Below are 22,759 nucleotides of genomic sequence, written 5' to 3'. Positions count from 1 at the left end.
AAAGTGTAAGAGAGGGCAAAAGGAGAGAGAAAAAGTAAGAAAAGGAAGGGGCACAGAAAAGAAAAGAATATTGAGCTACAGGTAAGAATGTTTGGTAGAAAGAGAAGAATGATGAAAGTGGCAGCCTAGAGGAAGATGGGACAGAAAGTGAAGAGAAAATGAAAGAGGAAAAGAAGGGGCGGTGTAAGAGAGAAGCAGTAATAGAAACAGAAGTTAAAGAAAGGGAATGGACAAAAAGAAGGAAATCGGTGATACAGAAAGAATTTTAGCAAGACAGACTTGATAGAGAAGACAATCAATAGTAAGAGAAAGGAGGCACAAAGAAGAAGAAAAGGGACTCAGAACAGAGACAGGATCAGGTGAAGAAAGTAAGAGAATTAAGTGGGGAGAGTGCTAGAGAAGGGAGAAAGAGAAGAAAGAGAAAATGTAAATGAGATAGGGAGAAAGGGACAGCCTTTTTGCCAAGAGGCACACGCTACATATCTGGATCTATAATGGGTCAATAATTATTTCATGGAAAAAGTAAGCATCTTAAAGCTATATCAGTTTTATACTAGAGAGGTATGCCAAAAGTACTTTGAAATCAAGCATTTTGTACCAACTATGAAACATTTTGCTTGAGGTAGATTCTGTACTCCTTTCTGGGTGTTCTTTAAGATCTTACACTATGAATATTAGATTAGTATTGTTGGCCAAATTTGCTTTAAAGGGACAATTTTGTAATCTAGTATGGGTAATCTCCTTGGGCGGTAAACATCACCTCACTTGTAACTTCTAAGGTCTGTGATTGTTTTTTGAAAGCACATATTATCACGCACACAACGCAATACCAGAGTCACACGATTGGCTAAGCATTTCCACCTCAGCACAACATCCACATTGTTACCTGTAAACCTTGCCCCACAACAAATTGACACATTAGACCCTTGATGTCATCACACACAAGAAGACACCAAAGCCTAAGAGTTGGCACCTAAACAGCATGTGCTCTCATCAACACTCATTAGAATCATTCGCAATAAGACTAGCAATTGATGACATTGTCTCTCTGTAGAAGAAAACAAATGACAGGAGGGTCTTCATCTATACTCAAAGAAGGCAGGCTAAATAAATATGGATGAAGCGAGAGGAAGGGCTATGTGGATGGAGAGCGAGCAGGATGGGGGCCTCTGCCCATCCCACAATCACATAACCCTATGCTTCCCCCAGAACGTCCTCTCCCTCATCGATCCCTCCCCCTCTTTTCACCACTCTCCACACTTCTACTGACAGCCTTCCCACCTATCCTCTGTCAAATAGCCATTCCTCACACTCTCCTATCAGTTCTTCATGTCTTTTAATCTATTGGTCCTCATCTCTTCCCCTACCTCTACATGTCCTTTCAGCACTTCCAAAAAGAAACCTAATGAGACCCAGGGAGATAGAAAAGAGACAGCGAAACCAAGACAAAAATGTAGTTTAGTTTCTGTTTAAAAGAAAAGCCAGCACAAAATGATTCACAAACACCTTGATAAAGCACTGAAAAATATAGTTGCAGTGATAGAGGCGATCGCCCAGCATTTAACAAATAAGCTTAATGAAAAATGACCACTTTTGAATTTTGCGTATGGCAAGGAAACTATTGCTCTTGTAGGTGCATTTGTACAAAACCATATTTAAAGTATTTAAGGTTTCACAAAACAATGACCAACATTTTTAAGAAATACAATTGAGCATAATAGAAAACGTTTACTTGAAATAGTTAAAAGCCTTTGCAAAAATCAAACTACAACACACAGAATCCTGATTTCCTACTATTGTACAGAAATAAAAAGTGAATCACTGATACTTGTGCCCCCAGATAATTACCTCAACTGCCAAGTATTCATAGCAAGCATTACATATCTATTGTGAATGTTTCATTTTATTCCTTCAATTCAGCTAAGTCCAATCCTCACATCAAAGCTTCGCATCTGACTTAGCAAAGCTAAAACTTGAGCAGAATATTCAACTTGATATCTAAAAAATAAAGGTCGGAAATACCTCCTAAAATTACAGTAATAATGAAATCGAAGCTTACTTCATTTTAACTGCCAACATGTAATTACACATGTATATCTGGGCTACAACTGAACTTAATTTGAATTTTCTTGTCTAGTCTCTTTATTGCTGTTTTTTTTTTTTTAATCATTCACAATTTAACTTCGAAGATGTCATTATGGTTTAAAATGAACTGTTTCTTAGACTTCTTAAAAATATCCCAAAGACTGTGCCCCTTGTTCCTAATGGGAGAAAGACAGGTAGTCAAGGCACTGCCCAAGGTCAGTAGAGAAAAAGAGAGGGACCCCTTGTCAATTTGCAAGGGAAATGAGGTCGTTCAACCATAAGAAAAAGGAGAAATTCCCTTGCTTACACTTACTTATCTGGTGGAAAAAAAAAAAAGGTTTTTCTAAACTTGTCTCAATTTATTTAAAAAGAATTTTATTGTCACAGTGATCATTCTATAATCTTAAAAAATCTGGTCATAATACAATTTCATTTAAACGAACATGTTAAAAACACAATCAATATTAAAAATAGAGAATTACACAAATTGCAAAATTTACACAGTTACAGACATCCAAGAATGATGACCAGCATCATGGAGACAAACATGAAAGTAAGACACCATTTATGTTCTTTACTACTACACATCCATTGGACTCACCAATACAGAAAGTAATATTTCCAATTATGTGCTTGTTATTCTGTGCTGGTTATGGGATTGTGTTTCCAAAGATGTTGGCGTCGACGCGTTTCGATGGCTTTTATACTGATACTGCCATCTTTATCAAGACGGAAATGTTGTTGTCTCCTATTTTCTTACGTTGCTTTCCCTTATTATTGATTGGGAGTCGGGTATAATTTACGTAGGCGGGCCGGTGATATCCTCCAAACGAACCGCGATCTCCCGATAATTGTAAAGATGTAAAAAGGCGTATCTATCTGTAATGTTACGTTCTCACTTTGAGTGTAACTCCAATGAATAATTTCTAATCCTTTTTCTTTAACTGGGATTCGTGATAACGAGTGGAAATACCAACTCGACGCCCAACCACTCGAGGCTTATTGTCCTCCTTGTGACTCCGGTGGGTCTTAATGATGCATCCGACGTGGTCTGGTTGCGGTCTTCGTGTCTGGTTCAAAAGATTACCAATGGATGTGTAGTAGTAAAGAACATAAATGGTGTCTTACTTTCATGTTTGTCTCCATGATGCTGGTCATCATTCTTGGATGTCTGTAACTGTGTAAATTTTGCAATTTGTGTAATTCTCTATTTTTAATATTGATTGTGTTTTTAACATGTTCGTTTAAATGAAATTGTATTATGACCAGATTTTTTAAGATTATAGAATGATCACTGTGACAATAAAATTCTTTTTAAATAAATTGAGACAAGTTTAGAAAAACCTTTTTTTTTTTCCACCAGATAAGTAAGTGTAAGCAAGGGAATTTCTCCTTTTTATTATGACTGCCCAATGTCAGCCACAGATGTGCAAATTCACGTGCTCGCATAACAAAATGCCGGTTAACCAGCTCTGTGGAAACCACCTCCAGTCAGTGACTGTCACAGACCGGGGAATGGGCGCAGATGCAGCAGTATATTCACACCTTGGCTAAGGGAGCAGAGAAAGCACCAGCAAACAACACTATTGTTAGGTATGAAACTTCAGCAGCAGCAGACAATGCGGTTGAGCACTTAGCCTCTTCAGTGCCCATGACGAGATAGTCTCGTCATGGAGCATGGTTGCGCTGTGCCCATGACGAGACTATCTCGTCATGAACCCCACCCACTAATACAACGCCCGGCACAGGAGGGGGAAAGGGCGTGGCACAGAAGGGGTTAAGACTGCTTTTTACACTCCCCATAACAAAAACGCAATGATAAATATTGTGAAAAAAAGAGTGACCAAGGTCAAGGTATCCTCACAGGTTAATGAGAGTACCGGACACTAGCATATTTATCTGTCATAACAGCACATCCAGTTCACCTGTAAAAGTGCAGAAAATTTAAAAGCAGCATTTGCTACATTTCATATTAAAAAAATCTATAAATTTACATTTTTGGAATCTACATTTTGTTTTTCCTAGAACATTTCAAAATCATTTATATAATTTTAAATGAGTTTTAAATGCAAGTCAGTAGGATGCATTTCATCACTCTTGTATTTGAACCGCCTTTTGCTTATACGTACAAATTGACCTATCGGCTAAAAGAGGAGGTTCACCCTGGCTTTGCAACATTGAATATCTTACTTGAGGTGAACAACCATTACAACGCAACTTTTACAACGCACTGCCATTACAACGAAACTGTTACAACGCAAATGCTGTGACAACGCATGCCATTACAACGCAAGTCTTTACATCGACTTGCACTAGATGGTGTGCTAACATTAAAAATAGTGTAGTTTACTATCCAAACACCTTCCCTACTGCAACGTGGACTGGAGTTAGAATAGTAAATTACCCTTTTTTAATGTTAGCACGCCATCTACTGCAAGTCGATGTAAAGACTTGCGTTGTAAAGACTTGCGTTGTCACAGCATTTGCGTTGTAAAAACTTCGTTGTAACAGCATGCGTTGTAAAAGCATGCGTTGTAACATCATACATCCCTTACTTGACCCAGGCAATATTGAAGATATGTTGGTGAAATTCCTGATATTTAAATAATGCAAAATTTGTAAAATTTTGCATTACACAGTTTCAGCTATGGTTTGTTTGTGGGAGAAAGATTTGCACAGAAAATGTCCTACAGGGAAACATTGTCTGCTCGAACCAATCTCTTCCGTCTCTTGTGACTTTTATTATGCAAGGTATGCGCTCACATATTCTAATGCAATGTAATACGAATTCTAAATGGAAGGAAATGCCACTTTTTGCACGATAACCCTCAAAGCTTTGGACTGATACTGCTGGTTTTGGACTCTGAGGGTCCATTTACAATATTTTGACGCACGGTGGCGCAGCAGCCTTCCTGCTGCACTGCTGTTCATCAGAATGAAAGGGCAGGAATGCACCATACCTAGAAGATATGGCGCATTCCTGTCCTTCTCCCCTGCGCCGGCGCACCAACAGCAGCCATGCGCCAGTGCAGACATTCTTGCATCATTTTGCAAGGGTGCCCGCACTGAGGGAATGATTGTTTTTGCGCAGGAGGGGACACCTTCTTAGCACTGCATATCTGTGAACTCTCTGTTTTGTTTAAATAGTACTAGCATTGATAGGGTGGCTTATACTATGACCTAGAACATTCAAGGGGTACGGTGTGGGTCTAGATAGTTTGTTATGCTTATGTCCTTTTTCTTTATATCTCTTCTTATTCCTTTTATGTAACAAATATATGAGCTCTTCCTACATGTGTATAGGTGGCCGCAGTGGAGTGGTGTTTGCATTGATCTGTAAAATCAATGAAGAAATGTTACAAAAAAGGAACATTGTCTTCAAACACTATTTTTGTGGTGTTTTGGACATGACACTATCTCTATGAGACCTTGAACATCCCAATAGCAACGCACTATCTCCATGAGGACTTGATTATTCCAATAAGTACACACTATATTTGTGGGGACTTGAACAGCACTATGATCACACAATATCTCTCTGGGGACTGGAAAATCACTATAATCACACACTATCTTTGTGGGTACGTGAACATCACTATAATCACACAATACCTTTGTGAATCAGGTCCAATCTGTGTGGAGAAGTAATCTATTCACACTAGCTTTATGTGAACTTGAACATGCTTACATTCACCCTCCATCTCTGTGAGATCTTGAACATCTCCATAACCACATACTATCTCTGTAGGGACTTGAACATTCCAATAATCACACACTATCTCTGTGGGGTCTTGAGAATCCCAGTAACCACACACTATCACTGTGGGGACTTGAACATCACTATAATAACACACTATCTCTGTGGGGACTTGAATACATTTATCTTTACACACTGTATGGACTTGGCCATCATAAACTCCACATATTATGAGAAGAGACTGGAATAACACTGTAATCACAAACTATGAGGAGGCTAGAAAATGGCTTTAATCACACGCTAACTCTGTAAAGACTTGAGCATCATTATCTTCACACACTGTCTGTGTGAAGATTTAAACATTATTTTCACACACCATCTTTGAGGCAACATAAACATGCCTATCTTCACACACCATCTCTGTGAGGTCTTGAACATCCTAATAACCAAGCATTAGCTCAGTAAACACACTATCTCTGTGGGGACCTGAACATCCCAGTAACCACACGCTATATCTGCAGGGACTTGAATATCACTATAATCACACAGTATTTTTGTGGGGACTTTAACAAGATTACTTTCTTACACAATCTTTGTCAGGACTTAAACATTCTTATAATCATAAACTATCTTTATTGTACTTGAACTTCATGATCTTCACATGCTGCCTCTGTGAGGTTTTAGACAGTGTCTCTGAAGAGGCAATGGTATTTCTAGTATCACATATGACCTCTGTGTGCTTCATCACACACCATTCCCATGCAAACATTAACATTAAATCCAATTGCTAGGGAGCTATGGCCTATTAACTACTTTAAAATAAATGAAAATAATCACACTAAGTTCTACTAGACAACATTGATGATTCCATCATTTCATTTATCCATGTGTTAATCCCTTGTCTCTAGACCTGGGTGAAATTTTCATTACGGAGAGTAGTCACAGTAATTGCAGTAATTTTATGTTATTCTGGCCGTTAGCGTATTTAAAAGTAATTTTGCACAGAAATCCTACCACAGGCGCACAGGAACAACGAATATAGCGAGCATGAAAGGCTGCGGACTGGTGCTGTTCAGGTTCTGTTACATTTAGAACTATTTTCTTAGCACAAAATGCATCCTCAGGTCCATTTTGTGCATTTTGCGCTCTGACAAAAGTGCTAAATGCTGGGATATGCTCCTTGCGTAAATCAGCAAATTTTTGCATAATTTTGCTGTAATTTCGTGTAATCGCGTAACAGAAAATAATGCGAGTTACTCCCACTCCTAATTATCTCTTAAGACTATGAGCACTAAGCAAAGATTGCATACAGTTTTAGATTCCTTTCTGTAATCTTGATATATATTCATTTCTGGCACTTTATTAACACAATTCATTTATTGTGTACCAATGGAATAAATGATGCCATTGAATTATGAAAAGATTATAATGTTATTTTCATATTTTACAGATAATTATAAACATTTAGGCATGTGCGCATGACTGTGTTCAATAGCACATGATAATTATACAGCAAGTCCCCACCAAGATGGTAACACATTTTCAATTCCCCACAAAGATGGTTGTGTGCGCGTGATGAAATAACATATTTTCAAATTTGAAGCAGGATCCTGTATTATGAATTTTTTCTTAACATTTTTCCATTATTAGTATATTTTTAAAACATTGGAAAAGGTTAGTCCCCACAAGGCAGGTGTTCACACATAGTCCCCACAAGGATGGTAACACGTGTATGTGTGTGTGTCCCAACACCATTAAACAGACATTAATCCATAAACTCTACATTTTGTTTATGCAGCATTTTTAGCATTGAATGGCAATTCATGATAACTATATCTTTACGAAGTATTCAGGACCAGTAACAAGTCCTTGCAGAACCAGCTGTAATCTTGGGGTGTGCGAAGCACATGTAATTTCTGTAACGTAATTATGTGAAATTACAACAAAATTACCCGAAATGCACCTTTCACTCCAAACAAATTAACATAATCGTCCATTCTGGTAAAAATTCAACTTGAAAATGTAATTTAAGAGTTGATTTCCAGTTGCTTGCTTTGAAGACACTCCGTTCAGGTTTGTAGTTTTATGCTCAGAAATTACCTGACTCTCCCCCTTGGGTAAATAAAATCTACCTGAAATGTCATTCGCTTTCAAAAAATACCCGAACGGTACATCTTGGGTTAAAATTTGTCCCTGAAATTACTCAGTGTGACATGATGGCATAATCGTGGTAATGTCACAGAAATGTTGTTAATGTGAAATAAAAATTTCAGCCAGACCTACTGTAAACACTTATTTGGAACTCCCCATTCCAACACAATAGACCGAGAAAGCGACTGAACCATGGATGATGTATCAATTTTACATTTACTATGTGCAAGTAGAAAATCTAATTCACAGTATTTTTTGTATATTGGTATTAACCACTTTTAACTCTTCTCTTAGAGAATATGGCCAAAAATACAAAATAAAGCTTTTTTTTTTCCTGGAGTCCGTTGTATCTTGAGACATCGTAGGTAAATGCCATTTACACTTTTAATATTGTCAGTTGTAAAATACTGGCCCTAAATTTAAGATACTTGGACTTGGCAATCTGGCCCTCTGGATCATTTAATTAAGATAAATATTTCATCATATTTTTATGTTACAAGAATTTCATAGTCAAATGACCAAAACGATTATTGTTAAATGTACTACTTAAACTAAAACCAAAAAATATTCGCTTTTCACCAAAGTAGCGGAGTGTTGTGTTTTAAAAGACAGGTTACTCCAAAGAGTTGCATTTCCCAGTAAAGGCAAAGATGTATGAAAATGCTTAAACCAGGACAAGCCCTTGGTGCCTTTGAAGGCCAATACATCAAATTGCTTCTTTATACAGAAGTTTAATCAATGCTTCCAAAAAGAGATTCTCTATGAATGTCAACTTTGACTGTTTTGTAACCCCTTATTTCTGAACCATACATTGCATTTGCTTGAGCTTTTGCACTTGGTGATGATTAGATCAGGGTTCTCCAACAAGTAGCTCGTGAGCTACTGGTAGTTTGCCAGGTACCCATAAGTTGCTCTCCTGTGTGCAGCCCAGCTTAATACATCAGAAACTTTTGCTTAGCTGAATTCAAAGGTATGCCAAAATTGAAAAGTGTGTATTCGAGATGGAAATGTTTGTATTTTCAGAACTCAGTAGCTGATGTTTGGGAGACTTATTACTAGTAGTAACTTGGTGCCAGGGCATTGCAGTTATGGCTGTTATGTATAACCCATGTCACGATATTTCACATTGACAAAGCATTTTTTACATTATTGCTGGGAAGCGTTCCTTAAGAACCGATGTGATCACTCTTGCTAATCTTGCATAAAGTGGACCCTAATGAAAGCTTGTCTGATGTGGTCAGTATTAAAACTCTATTAGTATTACTAGCTCAGGATAATTTTAATTGAACATATGTAGCTCTTACTGCAGAAGAGGTTGGAGACCAGCCACGGCAGGGAAGAGGGGTGCAGTGGTGGGGGCGGGCTGGGGGGATTTCGAGAGACGACCACAAGGGAAAATAAAACAAATAATTAATTTTCCCTTGTGATAGTCGATTGAAATCCCCCCCCCCCCCCAGCCGGCCCCACCGCTCTTACCTGCAGCGACCACGGCTATTGGAGATATTTGGATTAGAGCCTACCTACAGGTTGAGTGCACCTGTATCGTGGAGTGTCCAGATGGATTGGTTTCAAATGTCATCCTTTTGTGTCATTCAAACACATACTTTACAATTGGGCGGTTAACATGCCATCAACACATGATATGCTTTGAACTGTTGACTTACTCTGGTGTACTGCTCTCTGATGCTGACCATGTAGCTGGGGCACTGGTGTACTAAAGTGATTGCAACCTTTTGCTGAAAATCCTAAACAACTTGATCTACCTTTGACCAAAAATAACTCTCATTGGTCTACCTTTAAACTTTACGATCTCAGTGACATCACCAAAACCTTAGCAACTATCAAACCCAATAACCACTTCAGTGACCCTGTCCCCTCAAACTGCCTACCCCACATCTACCATATCATCTCCCCTCTCTGGACCAAATACCTCATTAGCGCAAGGTCACATCCTGAATTGCCTAAAAATTGGTCAAGTCACCCCTATCATAAAAAGCAGACCGCAGACTCCTTTGACCCTAATAACTTCCGACCTATAACCAATATTCCCATGCTAGCCAAGGTCCTGGAAAAATGTGCTCAGCAACAACTGAACCTACATATCGCGGATTTCAAACTACTGAACGACTGCCAATCGGGTTTCAGACCTGGATATAGCACAAAAACAGCGATTCTGCATATAGTAGACGACGCCCTCCTCGCTCTTGACCGTAACGAAACCTGCCTACTAGTCCTACTACATCTCTCTTCTGCCTTCGACACAGTCAATCACGACAAAATTCTAAGAAGACTGGAAAACAGGATGGGTTTTTCCGGCACAGTCCTTCAGTGGTTCAAATCCTTTCTGGAAAACAGAACACAATCATTCGTGGTGAATAAAAAAAATTCCCTCCTCATCCAACGTACTAGGAGTACCACTTTTTTTTTAAAAACACTTTATTAAGTTTTCATGAGAAGGAGCATTGGGTTACAAAATTGCATTAAACATATAGGAGGCAGAGGAGAAAATGCAGGTGATAAACGTCAACCCTGTGAATAGATGTTATAAGTATGGGATTGCAGCCATATAGCACCTCAGGATCCCCAGAGGTCCAGCAGCCTGGTACATTGCAATGTATGGTATACCCATCTCTCAGTATATCATACTCATTAAGGGGGCAGTGCCCGTCGACGTACTAGGAGTACCACAAGGCTCCACCCTATCCCCCACGCTATTCAACCTTTATATCGAACCATTAACCAAACTACTACAGCAGACGAATATCTCCTACCACATGTACGCGGACGACACTCGACTTTACATCAAGATCACTTCCATCGAAGAAATAAAGATGATGAATCAAGCTCTCGAAAAGACCGTCCACTGGCTAACGACCAATTACCTCAAGCTAAACTCGCAAAAAACGGTATTTCTCTTAATCCCCCCCCCCCCCTAAAAACTCTCTGGAGATAAAGAAATGGACCAAGATGATCACTGCTCCAAATTGCACGCCGTTTCTGGTGGACTCCACCAAATGGCTTGGAGTTACCCTGGATAAGAACCTTAACATGCAAACACATATCAACCTGTTGGCTAAAAATGCCCGCTTTCACCTCAGCTATCTTAGAAAAATGAAACCATTCATCGAAAACCCTGACCTCAAAACTGCAGTTCAGGCTTTAGTCATCACAAGGTTGGAGTACGGATGTACTACCCTCACGGGGCTTCCTAAAATCTCAACAGCCCCTTTAAAAGCCTGTCTCAACGCAGCAGCAGGACTCCTTACAGGATCTAGGAACTTTGACCACATATGGCAAACACCTGAAGGTGCCCAACTGGCTACCCTACAAAGCTAGAATCCCCCTAAAGATGGCCTGCATCACTCATAAAGCTCTACACCACAATACCTCCCAGTACCTATCCAAGAAATGTACTTTATCTGGAGGTAACAGACACTCTAAGAGCTCCGACAATCTTCTCCTGAAACCCTCTTGCTTCTGCAAGAATAAAACTTCTGACAGAGCATTCTCCGGAGCGGCACCAAGAATATGGTCCTCGCTAACTTCTTGCATCAGAAATATCTCATCTACACCACTATTCAAAAGGAAAGCAAAATCATTCTTGGTGAGCAAATTCCTCCCTTAATTCCGTACATGCCTCACTGTATGGGGCCCTACTATCACACCAGCTATTTTCACTGACTTGCAAGGCACTGAACCAGTTTACTACTTCAAACTGGTTTCTACACTCCCCTTAATGACACCCTCGCCTCTATGACTTACTCGTACCCGAACTTGTTCCTACTACCCTGAACAAATCATCGCTATTATCGCTTCTGCTACCTGCCAAACCTTGTTAAAAGTGTTTTTCATACTTTATCTGCTCTGCTTTTGCAAAATGTTTATACTTACTCTGCTTTGTTTTGTAAAGCGCTCTGATACCCTACTCTGAGTCTTGTTCGTGCTATAGAAAACTCTAAAAATAAATACAAAAATTAAAATGTACAGATTAATTTAATCTGCTAAATGTATTCCGATTTGCCGTTTTAGGACACTCAGTACAATCAGTGTGATGCAACATTCGAGCCTTGAAATATGATTGAAATGCTTTAGACTAAATGCTCTTTATTACAATTCAATATCAACCTTTGTGGTTGTGGCTGATTGATGTCCTTTGCATGTTGTTCTTGTTCCATTCCACGAGTCTCCAATTTGCATTCTGCTCCCACTCATTTGCTGCTTCTTCTTGTCTTTTGTTGCAGACCTCATCTACAGCTCAGAATTTGTCTCTCAGAGTGCTCAGCATCTGTCCTTTTACAGCTGGTATGGAAATGTCCGCCTCTATCGCTTTCAAGTGCCAAAAGACACCATTCTACTTCGATGGCTTCTGCAGGCATCCAGGGGCAGAGGGACAGAGTGTCGCGATACAGAAATCACTGTGTGAGTAATCACACACACGAAACGTCATTGCTTGTGCAATCTTCTGTACTTGGCTTCCTCCACTGCTACCTGTGAACAACGGGTTCTCCTTTAATTTCTTTGCCTCAGTCATAAGGCTGTGTTTGTTCCTCTGCTCTGACTCAACGCTTTCGTTTCTACTAATCTAAACACTCACTACGGTATTCTTAGATGTTTTACGTCATAATATCTAAGTATATATACAAAAGACCATTGTTTTTATGTGGCTGCTGTGAAACACTGCCTTGAAAAGATGCCTGTTTCGTTTGCTAGAGGGCAGGCTCGGTGTCACTGATATTACTAAATGTTTTGCAAGAATATACCTTTTGGTTGATTGTCAACGCTTAAGAAATAGCTAACTAAATCATTACCAGCTTTGGAATTAGAATTCCCACCTAAGTTTGACATAAACAATTCAGATTTTTGGATGATATGTGTGGTTGAGGAGCACCTCTATCTTATAATGCCCTTTGTAGTAGCTTGCCTGGATAATCCTTTTTGGATCAGAGAGAACCACTGCTCCCTTTGGAGCCTACAGGGTGTGTGCGTCTGGAGAAAGTGCCATTGATTTGTATTTTGGGGTCTGATATGAAAGTGACCATCCTCTGAAATTTGATTTGGCAGAAGAACGTGGTGTATGCCCTTGTGATCTCTCTTAAGCAGTGTTAAATTGAGACATTTAACGTATATGCTTTGATGATGTGTGTGCTATAATATAAATGTACATACCAAAATGAGCGTATCCTAGTGTAGAGATCAGCCAAAGAAAGCCACAGCATCTACATTCATGGAGACCTGCAACTGAAAATTGAGATAGCAGTGTCTGCACAGTCTCACGTGGCATAGGAGAAGCACTGCATAGTGCTGTTAAGCGATGCCTCCTTGGCATTGAATGCATAGTCCTCAATTTGCTTTGATACCAGCAGAACTATCAAGACATTTTATGATTTTGATACCGGGACGGTAAGACACCCCTCCTCCATGGTGAAGGTTCTACCCCCACTACCCTATAGTAATAGTCAAAAAAACGGAATGAGGCATGACAAATCCTTGAGAGGCTGTCCAAAACCTCACTCAAATGTGGCCCTTGTGTATATGGAAAATTATGATAACCCGAAGATAACCTAAGTGGAAATGAAAGAAGGGAAGAGAGGAATACAAACACTGGCTTAGTTGATACAGGCTTGCAGACTTTGACTACCTGACCTACAGGCTAAATAAAGCACAATGTATCATTAAGTACAAAACATCCATGTCGAACATCTCACCTCACAGTATGAATATTAAAATCCTTTACGAGGGGAGGAGCCAAGATGGCGACCGGAGCAGTCGCTTGAGCGCCCGGCTCCGTCGGCCCTTGGCCTCGGACTATCATCCTGATTCCTATCCTTGCCGATTTTCGAGGTGCAACGCGTGCGACGACGCGCTGACTGCGCCGCCGCTTTCCCGAAGTCTTAGCCCGCCCGGATGCCGGAGTTCTTGGTGCCTTTGTTCCCCGCACTGGACCCCTGCTCTACAGTGGCCTCGGCCGGCCCCCTGGAAGCGTCGCAGTCACCGGACCCGCGGGTGCAAATCTGAGCCCCGAGGTCCCGATCCCGCCTCACGCCACAGACGGTCGCCGGGGGAGCCGGGGGAGAGGCGCCCGGACACCTCCTGCACCCTGCACCTGACGGGCTGGAGCTGGAGGGTAAGCCCCGGCGTGACGGGTCTCCTACCCCGCTCTGTGGACCACGCTGTGGAAGGCTGCAGACCCCCTTCTTCTATGGTCTAGTCGGCTGCAAGAGAGCCCGAGGGAGGGGAAGCGACTGTTGGCTTTCACCTGTTGCGGCGCAGACCTGTTGGGAATTGCCTCCTTGTCACGATCCCCCCCCCTGGCCACGGTACCGTTCAGCGGTAAAACATGGCGCTGATTGCCTGCTCGCTGCTGGGGGGTGATGCTCCGGTCTCGCCCGCTGCCCGCTTCGCCCTCCCTCTACCAGACTCCAGCTCCCCAGTGCCGTCCCGGATTGCTGCCGCTGTGGGGGCGCAGCTTCCGCTGACATACGGCTCCGTGCTGGCTGCCCTGCGGGACTTTCGTCTGCAATTGTGTGTCGGCTTGCAAACGCTGAGTGAGCGGTTCGACTCTACACTGTCTGCTGCGGGTCGTGAGCGCCCCGTTTGTGATCAACAAGACGTGAGTCTGCCAGTGCTGTGGTCCTCCTGCGGGGAAGTAACGACTGGGTGTAGCGGTGCTCCACTGGTGTCTGCGTTTGGCTTTCCCGGCGCTCAGGATCAATCGCTCTCCTGCTCAATGGCGGATACTTTGTTTCCCCGGTCATTGCTGCCTGCTTTGTTGTTGCCTGCCTCACCGGGCCCGCAGGACCTTCCAGCTGAACTACACCTGACGACCTCGAGGAACCGTTCACGGTGGCCTACGGCTCCTTTTATGTGGAACTCATGTACTTTACAAGCCAGGTCTGGATTTTATATGGTGTGCAAGGGGACCTCAATAGATGATCGGCGGCCATTTTGTGACTCTACTTCTCCATCTTCTTCCAAGCGGCCATATTGTCTTTGTCTGTTCGGGATGCGGGGCATTCACGAGGGGGCGGGTCTAATCGTAAGCCCGCGATCGGGCCAGGGCTAGATTACTTTCTACCATCATAGTTTCACGGACGGGCTGGACTGGGACTGGAATTGTTTGCATATGTTGTGCGCATTCGTCGCGATCTGTCTGCCTTCATTTCCTTGTTGTTACATGCTATCTTCACACGACCGCCTTTGGGTGTAGTGGGGTTTCAGTGTGTGGAGGCATGGTTGGCCGGTGGTGTCGGGCGCTCCGAGGATACGTGGGCTCCTCCCCGCCTCCTTTCTTCTTTCTTCTCTTAGTTTCTTTACTCTATTCCTACTTTCTCTCTCGTCTATATTTCGGGTTCATTGGGCGACAGGCACTATGCTGGGGGGGGGGCAGGCCATAGCCTCCGCATTGGTGTAGGGTGGGGGGGTAATTTACTGGTTCTTTTTAGTTCTATGGGCCTCTTTCTTTCATGTCTCTGCGCTATACTTGTTTCGATTCGGGGTCCGGGTGTGGGGTGGATTGAGTGGGGGCGGCTTTTAGGGGGTGCGGCTTTTAGGGGGAGCGTATTTACTACTGTGATGATCCTGTTATCTAACTGCATCGCCTTACTGTATGAGATTTTCTATGGCTGTTTTAATGATGCTGCTGCTCTCCAGTGTATGAAGCCGACTCGCGGACTCGAATCTCCTTGTTTCTATCCTTTACTGATTTCTTTCTCGATAAAATTTTTTTTGAAAACCTTAAAATTAACCTTCACTTCTCCTTCCCCTGGTGTCAAGGATCCCTCCAGTGTATGAATCCTGAATTATTGCTAATCTTGACCTTGACGCACAGGGGATGTACTGTTTGTCTCTGTGCTCAACCGTATTGTGGCCGGCCTGATGGTTGTAGGCCCGTATTTGTTCTTTTACTATGCACAAATAAAGGTTTTTAAAAAAAGAAAAAAAAAAAAAAAAAAAATCCTTTACGAGATTCCTAATGCTTAATAAAAAAATTCCTTTGATTAGTAAACATCACTACAATACAGGTCAAATATGGAATTAATGAAATGCATGGTTTGTAGAATATCCTGCAGTATTTGATAGTTTCAACATGACAAGCTATGGTACAAACTGGATGGGCAGGGAATTTTATGGCTGTTTGCCAATGCAGTTAGTATGTTGATTATCTCCCACTCACATATGTATTCATGACTGTTTGAAGCTTTATAAGGAGCCGCTAAACAATGAACAATTGATTCTCGACCTATATAGTTTGTGCAATAACTTGATAAGTTGACTCTATCAAATGCTTCAGCATATTCTATAAACCATTCATTTAATTAACCATTTTTATTTGGCTTTAGTTTATTTATACTCCAGCATTGCTAAGTAAGCAAACTAGCGGCTGTGTATTTATTTTCTAAAACTACGGAAGATCAAGGGAAGAGTACGTTTCAATAGACTTTCTAGAATCGCCACTAAACAACACAAGGTTATGGGTCCTAATATATAGATGAGACTATTGAACCCCACCATTGAGTTAAGAATGTGTCCATTAAATAGTATGATTTTGTACATTGGGGTTAAGACCCAGAAAAAGGGATGTACTTTAAAAAGTACAGAGAAGGGGCCAGGAAATGTGTTTGTGTGTGTACCCAGACTATCTTTAAGAGCAGCATGGCAAAAGCCTTCTTGCAGGGCTTGATAGGATCCCTAGGATGTTTCTTGAAATCTCTTGCAAGATAAATTTCCCAGGTTTGCGCATGAATGAATAATATTTTGTGGCATAATTATAATCGCCAGTAGTGCTTACTATTTTCAATAATGTTTTGCCTTTTCTTTGGGAGATGACCGCCTGGTGTTCTGAGAATTTATGCTCCTTGTGTTGAGTCTTAGCTTCCCAGATACATTTTTGTAATTATTCTCTAGTTCTTTAGATGCGTCTTTAAATCTGTGACCCTCAGTGTTCTCTGAAAGATGCTGAATTGTTTAGGCAAGGTATTTTCCTTGTAAGTAAAGTATGGTCATACCACGATTGGGATTTCTTGCTTGGATACATAGGAGGAAGTGGACATAATTCAATAGCAAGTTAGTAGCACACACAGCTATTTCCCATAGTGTGCGTATCAGAGGCTACAGTTGACACAATTGACTTGTTCTTACGATTAGATAAATATTCACCCAACAAATGCTCAACCCATATGTTAAAACTACCAAGCATATGATTTGACCACTTTAACCGTTTACTAGGCACTATTGCACTGACCTTACCTTTGAATGGTTATTGGGTATGTTTCTATGAGAAAGAATGGAAAAGTGCTGCGGGCAGTGGTGTATTTTGCAATGTCTATAAACATTGGGGAATTATGCAGTTGACAAAAGATCTAAGGTGGCAGATCTCTCCCCCCCACCCTCCTTTCCCGCCCTCAAGTGGAATATGTAGAGGCTGCTGAACAGTCCATCACCAATTGGCAGTTGTGCACATATAATTGACAAGAATTTACGAGTGGCCTGTTCATTCGAATCTTTGTGATCTAGATATCTGAAAGAAACACGTAGTGATAGATTCCTTACCTTAGAATTACCCCCAGGCGTCAGACTGTATCCAGAAAGTTTTCGTCAGTAGTACCCCTGTGCATTGGTAGGCGTCGTCGTGCGGCTCCACGTGCGTCGTTCGCGTTGTCGGCGCCGGGGTGACGTCGCTGGAGCTACTTAGACGCACCCACGCGCGTTGACGTCAGTTCTTTCTTTTTCCGCGCCAGCAAGCGCAGACCTGGGAAGAGCAAGTACCCCAGTCACTTTTTGACTGAGTTTTTTCAACGCCGATGGGGCCCTTTTTCCCCTATGTCCATCCTCCTTATTTTCTGCCTGTTTCACAGACTTCGGAGAAAGGGGAGGACTGGGAGGGGTTTGAGGACCCTCTCACACAACAGTGTGATTATGATACGGACTCGGTAGAGGATTTGGGGGATGCCAGTGGTCTTGACACCTCTCCTGACCTTGGCATGCTGTCTCCTCCTACCGTGGCTACGAAGGAGGGAGCCAGTTATGCTGTGGTGGTACGTAGGGCAGCCGAGGGTCTCCACCTCTATCTCCCTACGTTGACTGTCAGGACTAACCTCCTGACAGAAGTGCTTCAGCCGGCGGCAACCTCTTCCGAGCCCTTGCTGCCTTTTAATGACGCACTTTCTGACATCCTTTGGGGCACTTGATCCAGGCCTAACACAGGGGCTCCTGTGCACAGGACCATGGCCCACCGCCATCGCCCGGCTCCGGGCGACCCCCTCTTTCTCTCCCAACATCCCACTCCCGAGAGCTTGGTTGTCCAAGCCGCTGCTTCCCTTCCTCACTCCCAGATAGGGAATCCAAGAAGGTGGAGCAGCTTGGCAAGAAGCTGTTTTCTTCTGCCAGCTTAGGGCTGTGGTCGGTGAACACAGCATGTCTCTTGGGCCGTTATTCCCACTCTCTGTGGGATACGGTTGCGCAGGTGCTGCCCAACTGTCTGGAGGAGGCACGGCCGGTACACTCCCAAGCTAGTGCAGCTGGGAGAGATGCAGCAAAGTTCACTATTAGTTGTGGCCTTGATACCGCCGACTCGCTGGGCAGGGCGATTTCCATGACGGTGGCGCTTTGGCGCCACACCTGGCTGAAGATAACTGGCTTCTCCGGGAATGTCCAAAACACTTTAATGGACATGCCCTTTTTAATGGCATTCGCCTTTTTGGCAATAAGGCGGATAGTGCGTTGTAGCGTTTTAAAGACTCGTGGGCTACGGCCAAGTACTTGGGCCTCTCGGCCACTCGCTCACCTCCGCCTTCCGCTCCTTTCTTGGCCACGGAAGGGGTGCCCCAACACGTTTGTTCCAGAGCCACAGGCCTGCGCAGCAACATCCTCAGCGCGGACGTGGGAACCGTCGAGGCAGTTCTGGGGGCCAGCGGGCGGGTCAGTCCACCTCCACCCCGCAGCGTCCACTGCAAAGCCTTCCTAGTCCGACCTTTCAGGCCCATCAAACATCAGTGGGCAGCAGGATTCGCCATCCTCTTCCCCCACTGGCGCAACATCACCTTGGACAAGTGGTTGTTGCAAATTTTCTGAAGGGTCTATTCCCTCTCCTTCGAGAGTTCCCCTCCAGCCATGCCACCTCAGTACCACCGCATGTCGGGGGACCATCTTGCGCTTCTTCAGCAGGAAGTCACGGCCCTCTTGGCCAAGGGGGCCATTGAGCGCGTTCCTGGGCCAGAAGTAGCTCTTGGTTGTTATTCCCACGACTTTCTGGTCCCCAAGAAGGACAAGGGCCTGCGTCCATATCTTAGACCTCTGGAACGTCAATCACTTCCTCCGGAAGGAGAAGTTAAAGATGCTCACACTTGCTCAGGTCTTGACTGCCCTAGACCCGCAAGACTGGATGGTAGCGTTGGACTTGCAGGATGCTTACTTTCATATCCCCGTCCTGCCAGCCCACCGGCGTTACCTGCGGTTGACGGTAGGCCACGAGCACTTTCAGTTCACCGTGCTCCCCTTTGGCCTTACCAGCACCCCTCGGGTGTTCACGAAAGTGATGGCGGTGGTCGCAGGTCATCTGCGCCGATCAAGGGTTCCAGTCTTCCCCTATCTCGACGACTGGTTGTTGAAGGCGGGCTCGCCCCAGGCAATCATCTCCTACCTTCGGACTACGGCCGACCTCCTGCATTTGCTGGGGTTCTCCATCAACGTGCTGAAGTCGCACCTGATTCCCTCTCAGAAATTCCTCTTCATCAGAGCGGTTCTGGACTCGCAGTTTCGGGTTTATCCTCCCGAACAGCGATGATTTCGATCTTTCAGCCTCTATCCAGGGTTTCGGTCAGGATGACCCTCCGGCTACTGGGCCTGATGGCCTCCTGCATCTTGTTAGTGGATCATGCCAGATGGCATATGCGGGCTCTGCAGTGGGACCTGAAGTTCCAGTGGGCACAGTATCAGGGCAACCTGTCCGAACACGTCCAGATCTCGGAGGGCACTGCACGACAATTGCAGTGGTGGCTCACGAATCACGATTGGGTTGATGGCAGATCTCTCTCCCTTCCACAAAGGGAACGCACAGTTGTGACAGACGCGTCCCTTCTGGGCTGGGGCGGCCACATGGAAGAAGCAGAGATCAGAGGACTCTGGTCTCTGGCTGAGTCCCGGCTCCATATCAACTTTTTGGACTTGGGCGATCCGACTTGCACTGAAGGCATTCCTTCCCTCGGTCAAGGGGAAAATAGTGCAGGTGTTCACAGACAACACCACCGCCATGTGGTACTCCAACAAACAGGGTGGGGTGGGGTTGTGGACCCTATGTCAGGAGGCTCTGCGCCTCTGGACATGGCTGGACCATCAGGGCATTTCCCTGGTGGTTCAACACTTGGCAGGTTCTCTGAACGCCAGGGCGGACAAACTCAGCCGCCGGTGCATGATGGATCACGATTGGCGTCTGAATTCGGACGTGGCGCAAGGTCTCTTTCAGCAGTGGGGAGTGGATTGGTTAGATCTATTTGCCACAGAAGAGAAAGCGCAATGTCATCAGTTCTGCACGTTGGAATTTCCAAGGCAGCACGCGCTAGGTGACGCTTTTCGTCGCGAGTGGAGTTGCGGTCTACTATACGCCTATACCACTTCTACCCAATGTGCTGAAGATCAAGCGCGACCGGGCCCAAGTCATTCTTATGGCTCCGGACTGGGCTTGAAGAATATGGTATCCCGAGCTACTCAGCATGGCTATCGATCCCCTGATCCGACTGCCTCTTCGGGAGGATCTTCTGTCGCAACAGCAGGGGACGGTCCTCCACCCGAACCCGTCCAGCCTCCACCTCCTTGCTTGGAGATTGAGCGGCGGCAGTTGACGTCTTTTGACCTGCCTCCCGAAGTCCCGAAGTTTGTGATGTAATCTTGGCAGCCAGGTATCCCTCCACTAAGACGGTATACGCCTGCAGGTGGAATACGTTTGTGGCATGGTGCAGAGCAAAGGCTGTGGATCCCCTTTCTGCTTCTCTTTCAGATGTCCTTCTATTCCTCCTTTCTTTGGCCCAGCAGGGCTCGGGTCTGGGCACTATCAAGGGTTATCTTTTGGCCATTTCAGCCTTTTTATGGCTTCCAGATCAACCTTCCCTTTTCAAGTCCCTGGTTGTAAATAGATTCTTGAAGGGCATTACTCATCTTTTCCCTCCTGTTCCATTCATAATGCCTCAGTGGGACTTGAATCTGGTTCTGACATAGCTGATGTGAGCCACTTCACAACTGTCCTCTTTGTCTTCTCACTTTAAAGACAGCTTTCCTGGTGGCGATCACCTCTGCCAGAAGAGTAAGTGAGCTCCAGGCTCTTTCTTCTAAACCTCCTTTTCTCTCTGTCCATCCGGACAAAGTGGTTCTAAGGACTCGTCCATCTTTTCTGCCGAAGGTTGTCACTGCCTTTCATATCAGGGAAACCATCACTTTGCCTACTTTCTTTTCGCCTCCACATCCCTCAAAGGAGGAAGAGAGGCTCCATTGTCTGGACCCAAAACGTGCGCTTTCATTCTACCTGAAACGCACACAACAGTACCGGGTGGATGACCAGCTCTTTGTTGACTACGTGGGCGCCAAGAAAGGTCGGGCGGTGCACAGGCGGACCATCTCTCGGTGGGTCGTTCTGTGCATAAAGGCTAGTTATTCTTTGGCTAAAAAGAAGCCTCCGGTGGGGCTGCGCGCCCATTCTACCAGGGCGACAGCAGCCACTACTGCTTTGGGACGGGGAGTTCCCTTGCATGACATCTGTGAGGCAGCTACGTGGGCCTCGCTGCACGCGTTTACCAAGCATTACTGCCTGGACAGCCAAGTCCGGAGAGACGGCTTCTTTGGCCGTTCTGTTCTCCAGGACTTTCTGGTGTGATCTTGGTTCGCAGACCCACCACCGGGGTTGGTATTGCTGGGGTATCTATTCTAAGGTAAGGAATCTATCACTACGTGTTTGTTTCAGATGCACAAGTTACTTACCTTTGGTAACGATATATCTGTAAAGAAACATTAGTAGTGATAGATTCCTTACGGTCCCTCCCATCCCCACCCATCCTCCCCGTTCTGCAAATTAATTTCTAGGGTTAAGGTCATCCCTTTCGGGGCCCTAGTTTCATGGCACCAGTGGTCAGTTTCTTACATGGATCTGCGTTCCTGACGCGGAATGTCGTGTACAGAACTGACGTCAGCGAGCGTGGGCGCGTCTAAGTAGATCCAGCGGCGTCATCCCGACGCCGACGCACGCGAAGCCGCACAACGACGCCTACTGACGCACACGGTACTGCTGACGAAAACTTTACGGATCCAGTCTGACGCCTGGGGGTAATTCTAAGGTAAGGAATCTATCTCTACTAATGGTTCTTACAGATATATTGTTACCGAAGGTAAGTAACTTGTGCTTTAGTGGTGGAATAATTATCGTAATATGACATTTAACACAGCGAAAGATTTTTTTTCAAGAAAAATGAAAGTCTTCAGTCAGCACATTATTCCCAAGAAATCTTTATAGTAAATATTTAATGGCAAATTCAGATACCACTTGGAGAACTCCCAAGTATGTTTACAGCTGCACAATTGTATTTAAATACTAAAAGCTATGCATGTACAGAGATTGCCGCTCTGATATTATGTGCCTCGCAATTTTATGAGCAAAAAGAACATGATGGACGGAATGCTGAACAATGCAAACATTCAACCCCAGTCACAGCTCTGGGTTCAATCCATTTTCTTTTTTTACCACGTCGCACCAGTTTGGACCCACCAAATCAGTCTTGACTCTGCTCCTCGTGTAAACAGTCCAGCCCAAACTACCTGGCCAGGTCCTCCCTGGACTAGAAACCA

At 44.1% G+C, this 22,759-nt stretch overlaps 1 protein-coding gene across 2 annotated transcripts in view; it reads left to right on the top strand.

The window, feature by feature from the left end:
• PGAP6 (post-GPI attachment to proteins 6) overlaps positions 1 to 22,759 on the top strand; it is a 589,880-nt gene that overhangs the window by 72,066 nt on the left and 495,055 nt on the right. For both annotated transcript variants that reach the window (XM_085632201.1, XM_085632202.1), the window contains exon 2: positions 12,175 to 12,352. In XM_085632201.1, coding sequence (XP_085488327.1) covers positions 12,175 to 12,352 — 178 coding nt within the window. The remainder of the gene's footprint in view (positions 1 to 12,174; positions 12,353 to 22,759) is intronic.

The sequence above is a fragment of the Triturus cristatus genome, chromosome 10 (genome assembly GCF_964204655.1).
Source record: "Triturus cristatus chromosome 10, aTriCri1.1, whole genome shotgun sequence".
Lineage (NCBI taxonomy): Eukaryota > Metazoa > Chordata > Amphibia > Caudata > Salamandridae > Triturus > Triturus cristatus.
Note: the sequence above shows the minus strand (reverse complement) of the source record. Positions and strands in the feature narration are given on the sequence as shown.